The following is a 14,438-nucleotide window of genomic DNA, read 5'->3' as shown; positions in this document are numbered from 1 at the left end:
TGAGCTAGATCATGGGTAGACAAACTAAGGCCCGGGGTCTGGATCTGGCCCAATCGCCTTCTAAATCCAGCCTGCGGACAGTCCAGGAACCAGTGTGTTTTCACATGAGCAGAATGTGTCCTTTAATTTAAAATGCATCTCTGGGTTATTTGTGGGGCCTAGGAATCCGTCCATTTTCTCTCTCCAAAATATAGTCTGGCCCCCCCCCCACAAGGTCTGAGGGACAGTGGACCGGTCCATGGCGGAAAAAGCTTGCTGACCCCTGAGCTAGCTGGCCCTCGGGGAACCCTTCTAACTATATAGTTCTATGATTATGCAAATGCGCTTCACACCCATTGGAGTCCTAAAGCTGTTTCTAATCGATCTCTAGCCAAGGCATGAAACCCCTGCATAGGGTAAAGGCATCACCACCCGTCAACACCCCCCCCCGAATGTACACGAACAGTAATGAAACTGACACTAAGGAACCCATGCTGGTGTGAACAGCTGAGGGGAGAAAAAGCACTGGGCATAGCTGTCAACGTTTCCCTTTTTTTAAAGGGAAATTCCCTTATTCCGAATAGGATTCCTCGCAAGAAAAGGGAAAAGTTGACAGCTATGGCACTGGGGGAAACACAAATTCTCTGCGCTCTAAGGCAGCAATTTGAACACACCCTAATAATGAGAGTGTGGTGCCATTCCCCTGAGTTTTGGGGATCAAATAGGTTTGGCACATAGGTCAGTATCAGGCCATGGCTGTACAGATGCAGGCAGCTCTCCCATCTCCTCTAGCAGACCCATAGCAAGCAACAAAGCTGCAGGCATCTTGTCCTTAGAGGTTGCCAGGTTCAGACATGATGAGAGTCACATACAGGGCCAAGGTGAGGCATTCCACGTGAATTTTGTGGTGGTTTAAGAGCAGCACAGTGGCAAGAATTCAGTTTATTTCACTGCCATGGAGTGGCGTGTGCAGGCGCCTGTTCTGTTTGGGTTTTCCCACTTTTTGTCTTCTGCTGTGTTTTGCCCAAAATGTCTGGTGGTGTAGAAATGACAAAGGTTTTGCTGGCCCCCATTTCTAGTGAACTCTATCTTCTTAGACACTACAGTGGTGCCCTGCAAAACGAATGCCTCGCAAGACGGAAAACTCGCTAGACGAAAGAGTTTTCCGTTTTGGAGGTGCTTCGCAAAACGAATTTCCTATGGGCTTGCTTCGCAAGACGACAATGTCTTGCGAGTTCCTGCTGGTTTTTTCCCCTCCCCCCCTTTTCTAAGCCGCTAAGCCGCTAATCAGCTTATCCGATCAGCAGATAAGCCACTAAAAGCCGCTAATAGCGCTAATCCGCTAATCCTTCAATGGGCTTGCTTCGCAAGACGAAAAAACCGCTAGACTAAGAGAATCACAGAACGGATTCTTTTTGTCTTGCGAGGCACCACATTAAAAACTTCCCTAAACGGTGCCGCCTTTAAAAGTAAATTAGTTGTTTATTGCCTTGACATCTGCTGGGAGGGCGTTCCACAGGGCGAGCGCCACTACCGAGAAGGCCCTCTGCCTGGTTCCCTGTAATCTCACTTCTCACAGTGAGGGAACCGCCAGAAGGCCCTCGGAGCTGGACCTCAGTGTCCGGGCTGAATGATGGGGGTGGAGACACTCCTTCAGGTATACTGGACCGAGGCCGTTTAGGGCTTTCAAGGTCAGCACCAACACTTAGAATTCTACAGGACAAGCCATCCAGCTTGTTTCTAGTAATCTGAGAGAGGGACAAAATGCACCTCTCAGTCCATTACCCCCACCCTGTGCATGACTTTGTACACAAGCCTCAAATGTTGCTTCCTTTTGTCATCGTGACGAGTTCCTCTTCCGGTCTCTACATAATTTTTGTTGCCCCCCCCTTTTTTTGTCCAGCTCTACAATGGTCTTTTTTGAGTTCTGGCAACCAGAACTCATAAACTGGGTTTATAGAAGACAATCTTACTCGGCTACAAGTGATCGCCAAAGAAGAAGATGATTCCAAGTTTTGTTGCGCCACCGATTTGTATAAAGCCCTGCCTGCGTCACACTCCCCTCCCTGCTCCTCTGCTGGCTGAATTTGTGTGGGGCTTTAGCCTGCCTCAACCAAAGTCCTAACTGATGCAGTCACTGCTTCGGCATTCTGTCTCTAGGCATCTGAAGCAAAGCCGTCCCAGTTTCAAGGTGTCGTTTGTGGCTCCCGCTGTCTGCATCACGGCCCAGGATAGGCCCTGCCCTGCCCTGCCAGCCCTTCCTGTGGCTCAGGATGCTGATTCCCCGAAGAGGGAGATGTCAGCTTGGAGGGCAGATGGTGGGCAGAGGCCAGGTGGCAGCTGTGGGTGGGGTGTGCCTTCCTGCTTGCTCCAGGGAGGGGACACGAAAAGCGCAAGCGGCAATTCCATTTGGCATGTACGTTTCCTCTGGGAATCACAAAGCGATTTCGCCTGTGTTGCAAGGCTTTTCTGGAGAAGGGAAAATAAACACATGTTGCTGAAGTTGAGCCCCATTAATCATCCTGCAACAACGAGTCAAACTGTTAAAAAAGAAGAAAATTCCTTCAACTGGGGCCAAGATAATCACATCCCAAATCTTGCCTCCAAACTGAATATCTCGGAGGGTGAGGAGCCTGACCAAAGCTGCTGAAGGGTTCCCACAGTTGCTAGAGTCTCCGTCTGCATTAAGACTCGAGTCCCTGTCATCACTCAGAAGATATGGCTAAACACAGGAATTAACCATTGTGACCCTGGAGTCGGTGGCTGCAAGAGCCACAGAATAAATGTGCTCACCCGTGCAAGGTGGTTTGAGCACAGAACGCCAATCCTGGCCCAACTGCACTGGCTGCCAGTCAGTTTCTGGGCCCAATCCGAAGTGCTGGGTTTGACCTACAAAGCCTTAAACAGCTCAGGTCCACAATACCTCAAGAACCGCTTCTCCACATATGTGCCTCCTCCATGAGAGGTCTGAAGGGTGGCAACATGAGAACAGGGCCTTTTCTGCAGTGGCTCCCCGTTTGTGGAATGCTCTCCCCAGGAAGGTTTGCCTGGCTCCTTTGTTACATATCTTTAGTTGCCAGGCAAACATTCTTCTTCTCCCAGACCTTTGGCTAGTTAAACAATCTATAGCCTTTTAAACAGTGTGTGTGTAGGAAGGGGGTATTGTTTTTGCTTGTTACTATGTTGTGTATTTTTGTGTTTTTATATTGTAAACCACCCTGTGATCATTGGATAAAGGGTGGTATGAAAATGTTGTTGTTGTAACTCCCAATGCAACTTATGCCTGTGGCTTCTGAAGCAGGGGCTTTCTCTCTCTTTGTGTGGGTATCTTTGGCACAGAATATTCTTTAGCATCCTATGTGTGGCTGGGGCAGTTGTGGAATGCTGATCAACAGTGCATCTTCTGTGAGGAAAGTGAAAGGTCAATCTGACTGGTGAAGGTGGGGGAACCACACAGAGCCTGCAAGGGATTGTGAGCTGTTGGACGTAAAAGAGGAGCTTAGTCAGTGGCGTAGCGTGGGGGGTGCCAGGGGTGCCGGCCGCACCGGGCACAACATCTGGGGGGGCGCGCTCGCTGCCTCTGGAGTCGCCGAAGAGCCTCGGGCGCAGGCTGTAGCGGAGCCGCATGTCTCGCGGAACCGCCGAGCTGTGCGCGTGTCCGGGCTGAAGGCGCCTGGCAGGCAGCGGCTCTCCGCGCTCGCCGCGGAGGACGCGCCAGGCAGCCCCTCCTCACAGCCCCGCCTCTGCCGGTGCTGCTGCAGCTGCTGGGCCGTTGCATTTTCCTCGCCTCTCTGCCCTCCTCCTCCTCCTCCGGGCAAGCGGCGTCGTTTGGGCGGCAGCGGGGGGCGCAAATTACTTGCGTTGCCCCGGGTGCTGACAACTCACGCTACGCCGCTGAGCTTAGTGACTAGGAGAAAGCATAAAGTTGAGGAGAGCTTTGTGCTTGATAGCAGCTGATGTGGGATTGCTGTGTTCTCGGCAACCCGCCATCTTGTCTTGAACATTGGGAAACAGGCCAACAATGAGCTGGACCTGGCTTTCATTAACAAACTGACGCTGGGTGGAAAAGGATCACCCATGCAGACCGGAGCAGCAAGGATATCCTTTCTCCACTTCTGTTTCTCTCATTAAAGCTGTTGTAGCTGCTGATGGGGAAATATGAGGAGGAAATGCCCAAATAAATGACTGGTGGGGTGCTGGTGGTGGAGGGGAAGGAACTGGATGGTCTAATAAGCTAGGTCTTTGGATCTGGTGGTAGGATCTGGTGATGACTGGGTGAGAATATGCGGTAGGTAGATATTCCATCTATATATACCCATTTAGGGCTGTGGTTAAGTGTGTTGCACTAAGACCTGAGAAACCAGGGTTCAAATCCCCACTCAGCCATGGAGCTCACTAGGTGACCTTGGGGACCAGTCACTGTGTCTCAGCCCAACCGACCACATAGGGTTGTTGTGGGGATTAAATGAGAAGGTTGGGACCATGTGCACCACCTTAAGCTCCTTGGAGGAAAAAGGTAGAATATAAATGCAATAAAATATAAGAAGAAGAAATAAAATAATAAAACCACAACGGACTACCAGTACTTGTGCCCAGAACAGTTAGCAGTGTAGGAGTTGGTAAAGATGCACAAGTTTCCCAGTCAAGGGCCTAGTCCTCATGAACAAGCTCAGGCTGAGAGAAGTGCTCAGAGCACACACACATAGCTTTGCCCAGGTATACCTTGAAGCTTTTCAGACCCAGGAACCACTTTTAACCCAAACATGCATTTTGGGATCCATTTCTTAACATTTCACCATATAATTGCACAGTGGTATTGCTCCTGTTGTCACCTGCTTTGTATCAGGCCTCAGCCCACTAGTGCAATAGTGTGTGTGTGTGTGTGTGTGTGTGTGTGTGTGTGTGTGTGTGTGTTAGTGTTAAGAGGCAAGGGGGTGGCAGGGGGCACTGGAAGTGTAAATGAATATCAGACTTTGAAAAGCTGACGTCACCGGATCAAGTTCATCCATTTTGCCGAATGATTTTGAACAACAACAACAACAACAACAACAACAACACCAATTTATTATTTATACCCCGCCCATCTGGCTGAGTCTCCCCAGCCACTCTGGGCGGCTTCCAATCAAGTGTTAAAAACAATACAGCATTAAATATGAAAAGCTTCCCTGAACAGGGCTGTCTTAAGATGTCTCCTGAATGTCAGGTAGTTGTTTATCACTTTGACATCTGAAGGTAGGACGTTCCACAGGGCGGGCGCCACTACCGAGAAGGCCCTCTGCCTGGTTCCCTGTAACCTCACTTCTAGCAATGAGGGAACCGCCAGAAGGCCCTCGGTGAATAAATGTGCAATTAATCATTACTGTTTTGACTTTTATTGTGTTATTCTCCTCCTTACTTGGATTGTAAAAACCGCTGTTCTGAAAAATGTTTTTGGTAGGGTGCAGAAGGGCGGCACTGGGGATGAGCTTGTGGAACCGGGGGGGGGGGCAGCAGCCTGAAAAAGTTTGGGAACTCCTGTACTCGTAGGTCCTGACCCACCAGCTGACCCATCAGTGTTCAGCCAATACGCCCCAGATTCACCCTTTGTTCTCTTGCAGGTAATGGCATCACACTGGAAGGGGCGGTCCCGTCTGAGCAAGACAGCCAGCCAAAGCCAGCAAAGAGAGCGCGGACCTCCTTTACGGCAGAGCAGCTACAGGTAGAGAGCCGGGTGGGCTCTCTCGAGAGTGGTAGTGGGATGCAGGAAGAGGAGAATGCTGGCGACATGCCTGGGTTACTCTTGAGTATTGTCCTCCTCTTAGGTCATGCAAGCGCAATTCGCTCAGGACAACAACCCAGACGCACAGACCCTTCAAAAGCTGGCAGACATGACAGGGCTGAGCAGGCGAGTGATACAGGTGAGGCTCTGAGCGCAGCACTGGTGGCCAAAAGGACTTGCCCTGTGGGCCACCAAAACCACCCGTCTGCATCAGACCAAAAGATCCATCTAGCCGAGCTCCTTGGTCTCTTACGCCAACCCGCAGGATGCCTACGGAAGCTTTGCAACCAGGTGCTATGGGCATCTCAGACCCTGTTTTCGTTTGGTTCCCTGAATTGTGGGCGGGGCAGGGGGGTGGGGGTGGGGGGGTTTGCCAACATTCCACGGAGGTGACAGTCTCAGAGTATTACCCAGAAACCGAGATGCTGTAAGGGAGCCGAAAGGAGCAGGGTGGGGTGGAGGAAATGGCGCATACGAAGAGTATGCAAAGGACTGTGGAAGGAAAAGGTACAGGGAAGCTAGCAGTTTCATAGGATCATGGAGTTGGAAGGAACCCAAAGGCTCATCTAGTCCAATCCCTTGCACTGCAGGTTTGAGGAAGAGCTAGTGCAAATGTTAAGGAAAAGCATGGAGTGCAATAATAATAATAATAATAATAATAATAATAATAATAATAATTTGTACCCCACCCATTTGGCTGGGTCTCCCCAGCCACTCTGGGCTGCTTCCAACAAAGATTAAAAATACATTAAAATGTCAAACATTAAAAATTTCCCTGAACAGGGCCACCTTCAGATGTCTTCTAAATGTCAGGTAGTTGTTTATCTCTTTGACATCTGATGGGTGGGCATTCCACAGGGCGGGTGCCACCACCGAGAAGGCCCTCTGCCTGGTTCCCTGTAACTTGGCTTCTCGCAGTGAGGGAACTGCCAGAAGGCCCTCGGTGCTGGACCTCAGTGTCTGGGCAGAACAATGGGGGCGGAGACGCTCCTTCAAGGATACTAGGCTGAGGCCGGTTTTAATCATAATCACAAACTCTCAGGACTGGGAAATATTTCAATGCTTCCCTGTGGCAAGAACTGTTTGTGCAGAGGATTCTAGCACGGCGGGGGGACCTTTCCCCCCAAAGAGCTAACTTTCCAAATGTAGGGTGTGTGCATGTATTTTAAACAGAAAGGGTGCATTCAAAAACATGACCCTCTCCAGCAGTATGAATTATGCCATTCCAGGTAAGCTGTACTGCAAGCTTTCCCAAAATTCTGAATTAGCTTGAAGGGGGAGGGAGGGGAGACTGTAAAATGTCCACGGGATGCTCTACTCAATAAACAAGGACGAAGGGCGCTGGAGGAAGAATGAGATGCTAAAATGTCTTATTTATTACTCTTAAAATAATGTTTAATTGACCTGAAGTGGGTCTGCAGTAAGGCACTCTGGCAATGGCTGTGGTGACACAGGATGACAAGCCCAGCTCATCCATTCTGAAGCCGATATATCAGAGAAAGAGATGAACTGACCGCCTGGGTTACTTTCTCCAATAGCCTTGCTGACATGTGACACTCTAGGGAGTTGGGCTAGATGACACTTTGACTTTGGACACCTTCCAACTCTACACATCTATGATTCCATCTTGCAGACATCCTTTTTGCTATCAACCTGACTGCTCCCCAAGACCCCTCTTTTGCCCATCAATGGTATATATTTTTGCGCTTCTCTTTTCCTCTGATGTATTCTCCACCAGGGTGAAACAGAAGCACCAGGAGTGGTATTCAACTCTTACTCAGAGCAGACCTACTGAACTTAATGGGCCATGTTCATTGAATTCAATAGATCTACTCTTGAGTACTAGGGACACGGGTGGTGCTGTGGTCTAAACCACACAGCCTTGGGCTTGCCGATCAGAAGGTTGGCGGTTCGAATCCCCACGACGGGGTGAGCTCCCATTGCTCGGTCCCAGCTCCTGCCAACCTAGCAGTTCAAAAGCACGTCAAAGTGCAAGTAGATAAATAGGTACCGCTCTGGCGGGAAGGTAAATGGCATTTCCATGCGATGATCTGGTTCGCCAGAAGCGGCTTAGTCATGCTGGCCACATGACCCGGAAGCTGTATGCTGGCTCCCTCGGCCTATAGAGTGGGATGAGCGTCGCAACCCCTGAGTCATCTGTGACTGGACCTAACGGTCAGGGGTCCCTTTACCTTTATCTTTACTCTTGAGTAAAACCTAGCAAGTTTTTTTTTTTTTTTTTTTTTTTTTACAAAATCAACACAGCTGTGCCTCCCTCTCAAAACGCCTCTTGCATTCCAGGTTTGGTTTCAGAACTGCAGAGCGCGCCATAAAAAGCACACGCCCCAACACACGGTGCCCCCATCTGGAGGCTCCCAGTCCCGCATCCCTTCGGTGTTGCCTGACGACATCCACTATTCCCCCTTCAGCAATCCTGAACGTGCAAGGATGGTGACCTTGCACAGCTACATAGAAAGTAAGTGTTGACAGCCGCGCTTAAAAACAGCGTAGCGGCTGAGAAAGCTGATGTAGCATGCCTTAGGTTGAAGTCTCATCACTGCAGGAATAGCCAGACAAACCTCTCTCTCTCTCTTTTTCTCTCTCTTTGCCTCAATCCTCCAGTTTGCATGATGGGGGTATCAGTACTGACCTATGCTGCAAGGTGGTGCAGGTGACACACCTTAAATATCTGGGCTGCAATCCTAAACACATGTGCTAGGAGTGGGTAACCTCCGGCCCCTGTTAGCCTTGGCCTTATTTCACAGGGCGCTCAGATTCATCTCATATGGGTGGCAAGTACGGAAAAAGGGAGGGAGGGGAGAGAGAGAGAGAGAGAGAGAGAGAGAGAGAGAGAGAGAGAGAGAGAGAGAAGAGCTGCCCCCTTCTGCCTCTGACCCCAGGCACCAGTGACCCTAGGTCAGGCATAGGCAAATTCCGGCTTTCCAGATGTTTGGGACTACAATTCCCATCATCCCTAGCTAACAGGACCAGTGGTCAGGGATGATGGGAATTGTAGTCCCAAACATCTGGAGGGCTGGAGTTTGCCTATGCCTGCCCTAGGTCCTCACCAGTGCCAGCCTATGGTCCACAACCCCCAACAGAGTGATTTATTTTAGCCCATATATCTATACTACAGTCATACCTCATGTTACGTTTGCTTCAGATTGCATATTTTCAGGTTGCGTCCCGCGGCGACTCGGAAGTAATGGAATGGGTTACTTCTGGGTTTCGCCCCGCGCGCATGCGCAGACGCGCAAAATGATGTCACGTGCATGCGCAGAAGCAGTGAATTGTGTCCCGCAGACACGGGTTGCGTTCTTTTCAGGTTGCGAACGGGCCTCCGGAACGGATCCCGTTTGCAACCAGAGGTACCACTGTACTTAATACATAAAATATCTCTAAGATGCTGGAAGATTCAGGATGGATAAAAGAAAGGACTCCTTTGCACAGAGCATGGTCCAACTGCGGAACTTTCCTCCCACAGGAGGCAGTGATGGCCACTAACTTAGAGGGCTTTAAAAGAGAACCAGGCAGATTTGTGGCGGAGGAGAGGGCTGTCCATGGTTACTAGCCGTCATGGCTTGGCTCGGCCTCCACAGGAGGGGAGAAAGTGCTCGTGTGCTCGGGCCCTGCTTGCAGGCTTCCCACAGGCATCTGGGTGGCCACTGTGAGAACAGGAGGCCGGACTAGAAGGGCCCCCTTTGGCCTGATCCATCGGGGCTCTTCTTAGGTTCATTCATGGTGGTGTCAGTACTGTAGCTCCTTCTTGCCCTTCGAGAACTCTGAGCCTCTTGGCTCTCACTCATGGCTCTCACATCTCTTGGCAAAGAGGGTCTCCTCAACCTGCTGAGCTCACTCCAAAGAGAGTGTGGATCCTGAGAGAGAAAAAGATCACCCACCCCTAGACTAGGTAAGGAGCCCCACTGGATAAATTGGGATGAAGTTGTGAAGAAGTGTGCAGAGGATTGTTGTGATCCAAGGTGTTGAGTGACCAAGAATCTCTCCATGAAACAAACCAACTAACCCTGTCAAAAGGATGGAATTTAAATGTGGAGGGAGGTGCTTTTGATGAGGATGAATCCCACCCCCCACCCCTGTTTGCTTCTTGGGTTTCCATAAGGCTTGCGTTGCTCCTCACAGGGATCTGAAATCCTGCTCTAATTTCACACAACTAAGCCAAGGTGCAACTCAAGGTGCCCTCTGTTACCTGCCTTTCATGACCTCTCACATGTGGCAGCTGCAGAGGGACCATCATTGTGTATTTTGGGCACAACACATGCGCACAATGGCATGGGGAGATAGCAACAGCTGAGACTCGAGTACCAGTTACCAGAACATGCAGTAGAATGAGGTACTGAAGTGGGTGGTAGGTGGGAAAGATCACTTGGAGAGACTCATGTTTGGCTACTGTAACCCTATTTGGTGCACAAATACAGGGTGAGTCCTCTAAAAGTGGCCCCGTGGATACAGAGCACACATGTTCCACGGGGCCTCTTTTAAAAGACTCGCCCTATACTTTGAGATAAATATTTTGGGAGAATTGGGATACCAACCTTCTGAGAACAGAATACTTCACAGCGTCATGCTTTCTCCTTAAAACCAATATTTCTGTAGCTGGTGTTTCTCATGCCCTGTGGCTTCCTCTCATTGCCCTCCGCTTGTGAAGCCAAGGGGCACAGAATTCTCAAAAGCACACCAGCAATGCTTTTTGTTTGATCACAAAAGAATAAGGCTGGAAGCTGCCTTCTCATTCCATTCACAGGTCAGGTACAGTGTGGACAGATGCATTGCCGCCTACCTTATGCTGCCCCTCCTGTGCATCTCAAAGCTGACATGGAAGGACCCCTGTCGAGTAGGGGGGAGAAGGTAAAGGTGGTCTCACTTCTGCAATAACCAGTGCTGCTTCCACACCTCCCACCCCACTGCCCCACCTCCACAATCCCGCAACGCTATTCCCACAAAACCTGAATCCGATGCAAGAGAGCCACCCAGCCTAGCTAGAGCAGTGATGGCCAAACTTGGCCCTCCAGCTGTTTTGGGACTGCAATTCCCATCATCCCTGACCACTGGTACGATTTCTTTGTGTATGGGGACGAATCCATAGCTTGGTGCTGGGGATTATGCTTTGTATGCAGGAGGCCACTGGTTCACTCTCCAAGATATTGGGTAGCAGGACTGGGAAAGGACCTCATTAGCTGAAGCCTTGGGAGAGTGGTTGTCAATTGGAATAAGAGGTCCTGGGCTTGGTGGAGCAGTGGTTTGTTCTGAGCTGCTCACTTCCTTGCCCAAGGGGTGAGACGCTCCAAGAGACAACACCAAATATTCCAAGACTTATGGAATATTTGCAACTCTTGCTTTGTTTTCAGATACGCAAGCAGAGCACAAGTGGAGGCCAACAGCTGGTGCCTCCTGCAATGTGGCAGATCAGCTTCCTTGCATAAAATCCCCAAGGGCAGAGACCCTGAAGCCCACCCCTACCCCTGCAGCCTTCAACAAGCTCTAAGCTTTGCTTCTTGTTGCCTCTACACACAGACACACGTGTGGCTCACGGCATATTTCTTTCCACATTTCATAGAATTGTAAGTTGGAAGGGACCCTCGGGGGTCATCTATTCCAACCCCTTCTATATTTGACAGCCTACCAGACTGCAGCTTTCCTCAACACTGGTGATGAGACAGCACTGCCACACTAAGTCCAGCAAGGTACTGAGAAGGGGAGAGGAGAGGAGAGGGGGAAAGGGCAGGCATGAAGCACATGACTCTGCCCTCCAACCCGTCATTGTCCGAGGCCACTGCTGCCTCCTGCCTTGTGGCTGGGCTTGGCGTGGTGTCACCTTTCCCACGCACAGTCAATCTCACATATACTGTATTCCCAACCATCTCCCTGCTATCATCCTGAGCTACTATTCCACAACCTGCCTAAAAGAGGAGTGGTTGGACAGCACAGTATATTCACTTGGAGGCCCTCAACCAGTTTGGCACTGCCTTTCTTTAAGAGGAAGAGATGTCGCGGGGGAAGGCATTGCTGACAAGAAGCCTAGAGGGCTCAGGGTGACGTTGGGGAGCTCCCTATAACTCTTGAGTGGCTCAGGGGCACAAAGTGACCCTCTGTTGGTGAAAGAGGCACTGTAGACTGGGGTGTGGAGAACCTTTTTCCCTTTTGTGTTGTTGCACAGGCCCCCACCATAGCTTTGGGTTCTCCAATTGTGTGTTGCTGAGTCCCTCTGTATGGCTTTCCTGACAGGTCATCCTCTTCCAGTACTGACTGCTCCTGCTCCTCGTGACGTCCCAGGGATACTTGATGGCGGTGGCGGCGGCACTGAATCATGCACACCAGCCAATCCACAGCAACTGCAGACCCTCATGCTGCGGTAACCCACCCGTGGTGGCACTCCTGATCCCCTTCCACGAATCCGGCACCTGAATCTCTACGGCTCTGCAGCACATTCCCGATGACCGCTGAGCCCGTGACTTCCCTTCTGGAACTGTTTGGCTTTCAAAGACTCCAAGGCAGCGCATCTCCCTGGCAGAAGCAACCAAGGACTTCAGTTCAGTAGAGTTTCAACAGCATGCACTGTGGACTTGTTTCTTTCAATGCTTTTGGACTTGTATCTTTCAATGCTTGTCATCAAATGCTTTACAACCCCCTGGTCTTTGACCTTCCCTGTAGAGAACATGCCCACCTACTCCTTTGACAGGCAGGGGGTCTGCAGCTCTGAATACCAACATGGGCTATCTGTGCCAGGAGAGTTCTATCCAAGCGCCACACACACTTCCAACCCAGTCATCACCCAACATCAGGGTGTGTGTGCGTTTGTGGAATCAGTTCCCACAACTGTGGAATCAATTCCCAATTCCTAGGAGCCACAATGAAGTTGTCAGGGTCTAGGTCCCAGCACAGAACTGAGAAAATATTTGACTATTCCTTGGTGTCAGCACCAAACTTTTTAACAGCTGTGCAATGAACAGGTGCCTGGGATTCTTAGTGTTGCAAAAACTATTGATTTGTTTACCACTTGGGGGGCCTTGGCTAAATTGTATTATACTACAGAAATAAATGGATAATTATGGTGATGATGAAACCTGGAATTTCAGCTTGATATCTCCTCCCCTATACAAAGCACAGTACTGTCTTACTCTGACTGGCAGCAGCTCTCCAAGGTCTCAAGTTCTGCTTCACCATAAATAGATGGCTGCTGGATGATACATTGGTGCCAATGCAAACTAGCCCTCTGTCAAAAAAAATCATTGCCCTCCTGTAGATCCATTTCCCTCTTTTATCATCCATCCAAAATGTATGCAGTGCCACAGCCACTCCTTGGGAACAAGTCCATGAGCAATTACTTACCACCCCTCCCAGTTAGAATTGATTGTTCCCTTAGCCTCCTTCCCTGAGGACTGCTTCTCCTGGGCAGCTGGCTCAAAAGGCAAAGGCACAGGTTCCCCTGTCATCGCAGTGTTGCCAAGCTGGGTTGGTCCACCATTTCAGTGGTTTTGATCTCTGTGGTTGAGGCTTTTACCAATACTCAGACGTGTCCTCCTTTTCCGGAATGGTTCCTGAGTTTCTGGTTGAGGACTGCAGTACTATTTGGGCATGGCTGAAGCAGCTGCCTCCATGGTGGCCTTGCACCCAGAAGCCACAGATGTGCTGTTGGGGATGCAGGAATGCACAAGATCTCCGTCCCCTCTGCTGGGAGGGGCGTATTGCCACTTGGGACTGCTCATGCGCCTTTGAAACCAAACATGAACACATCGCTCAATGTGGTAGCACTTGGTAACTGAGGGAAAAGAGACTGACTGTGCAACTCAGTCCTAAGCAGCCTTCCTCAGAAGCTCAACAGAGCTCTGCACTCTCCAGTAAGTGTGCAGAGAGTTGCAATCTTAAGAATGGATGCAGACCAGGCACACACAGAAGGCCTTCCTAGGATTTCCCATAACTATTCTTAAAACGTAAAAGCAGCTGCAAAGATGCAGACTGGATCAGGACCAGTCTGGTGCTGGGCGAGCTCCCCCCCCCCATTAAAAAAACACAACAGCCGGCATTTTCTCAATTTAAATTGCCCCTCCCCCAAAGCTGCTATTGCTTATAGTAGAAAACATGCAGGCACACTATGTACGAGCGGCTAAGAGGTGAGGACTAGCCCAGTGCAGAAGAATGGACAGTTGCAGTCAACTGTTATATCTAAAGTGAGTATTGTAATCTTTCTCTCTCTCCTCCCCCCCCCCCCCGCCAATCCTATTCCTCATCTCTGCAGGAAGCCTTAGGCTGTGTTCCTTGCAAATCTCAGGAAGCAGCCAGGACCAGCTTTTTAAACTTGAGAAATCTTTTTGGCTCTGCCGTGCAAAAACTGGAAACAATTCATAATTAGTTAAATGATGCCTATGGAAAATAAACGACTGTCCTGAGAATGCAACACATCCCCTAATTATTTTAGTCCACTGACTCTCGTTAGCCAATGTGTTTACACTGACTGATGGTGTTGGAAAAAGTCTTATGCTGGGTCCAAACAAACAAATCTGAGCATTCAGTTTGCTGACTCTGTAGTTGTCGAAACAGTTTTACAGGGCAAGAAAGCCAATGTTCACCCTGATCCAACGGTTATGATACGCATGCAGTGGCTTTGATGCTTGCAGATGAAGCTCCATGTAAGCTGCAGCTGTTCCATTTGTTTGACTGTTACACTGAACTGAACAGGCAAGCC

General features: G+C 49.9%; 1 protein-coding gene across 6 annotated transcripts in view; it reads left to right on the top strand.

Annotated features, from left to right (window-relative positions):
• LHX6 (LIM homeobox 6) overlaps nt 1-12,818 on the top strand; it is a 41,800-nt gene extending 28,982 nt beyond the window's left edge. For 3 of the 6 annotated variants that reach the window (XM_082208973.1, XM_082208974.1, XM_082208977.1), the window contains 6 exons: nt 5,577-5,677; nt 5,781-5,876; nt 8,039-8,213; nt 10,500-10,603; nt 11,313-11,439; nt 11,981-12,818. In XM_082208973.1, the coding sequence (XP_082065099.1) occupies nt 5,577-5,677; nt 5,781-5,876; nt 8,039-8,213; nt 10,500-10,603; nt 11,313-11,429 (593 nt within the window). In that variant the 3' untranslated portion in view covers nt 11,430-11,439; nt 11,981-12,818. The remainder of the gene's footprint in view (nt 1-5,576; nt 5,678-5,780; nt 5,877-8,038; nt 8,214-10,499; nt 10,604-11,312; nt 11,440-11,980) is intronic. The other 3 variants (XR_014215883.1, XM_082208975.1, XM_082208976.1) reach the window with 3 other exon arrangements.
• Nucleotides 12,819-14,438: the final 1,620 nt, after the last annotated feature.

Source organism: Podarcis vaucheri (genome assembly GCF_965113315.1).
Source record: "Podarcis vaucheri genome assembly, chromosome: Z".
In the NCBI taxonomy this organism is placed as follows: Eukaryota; Metazoa; Chordata; class Lepidosauria; order Squamata; family Lacertidae; genus Podarcis; species Podarcis vaucheri.
This window is presented reverse-complemented; position numbering and strand designations above follow the sequence as displayed.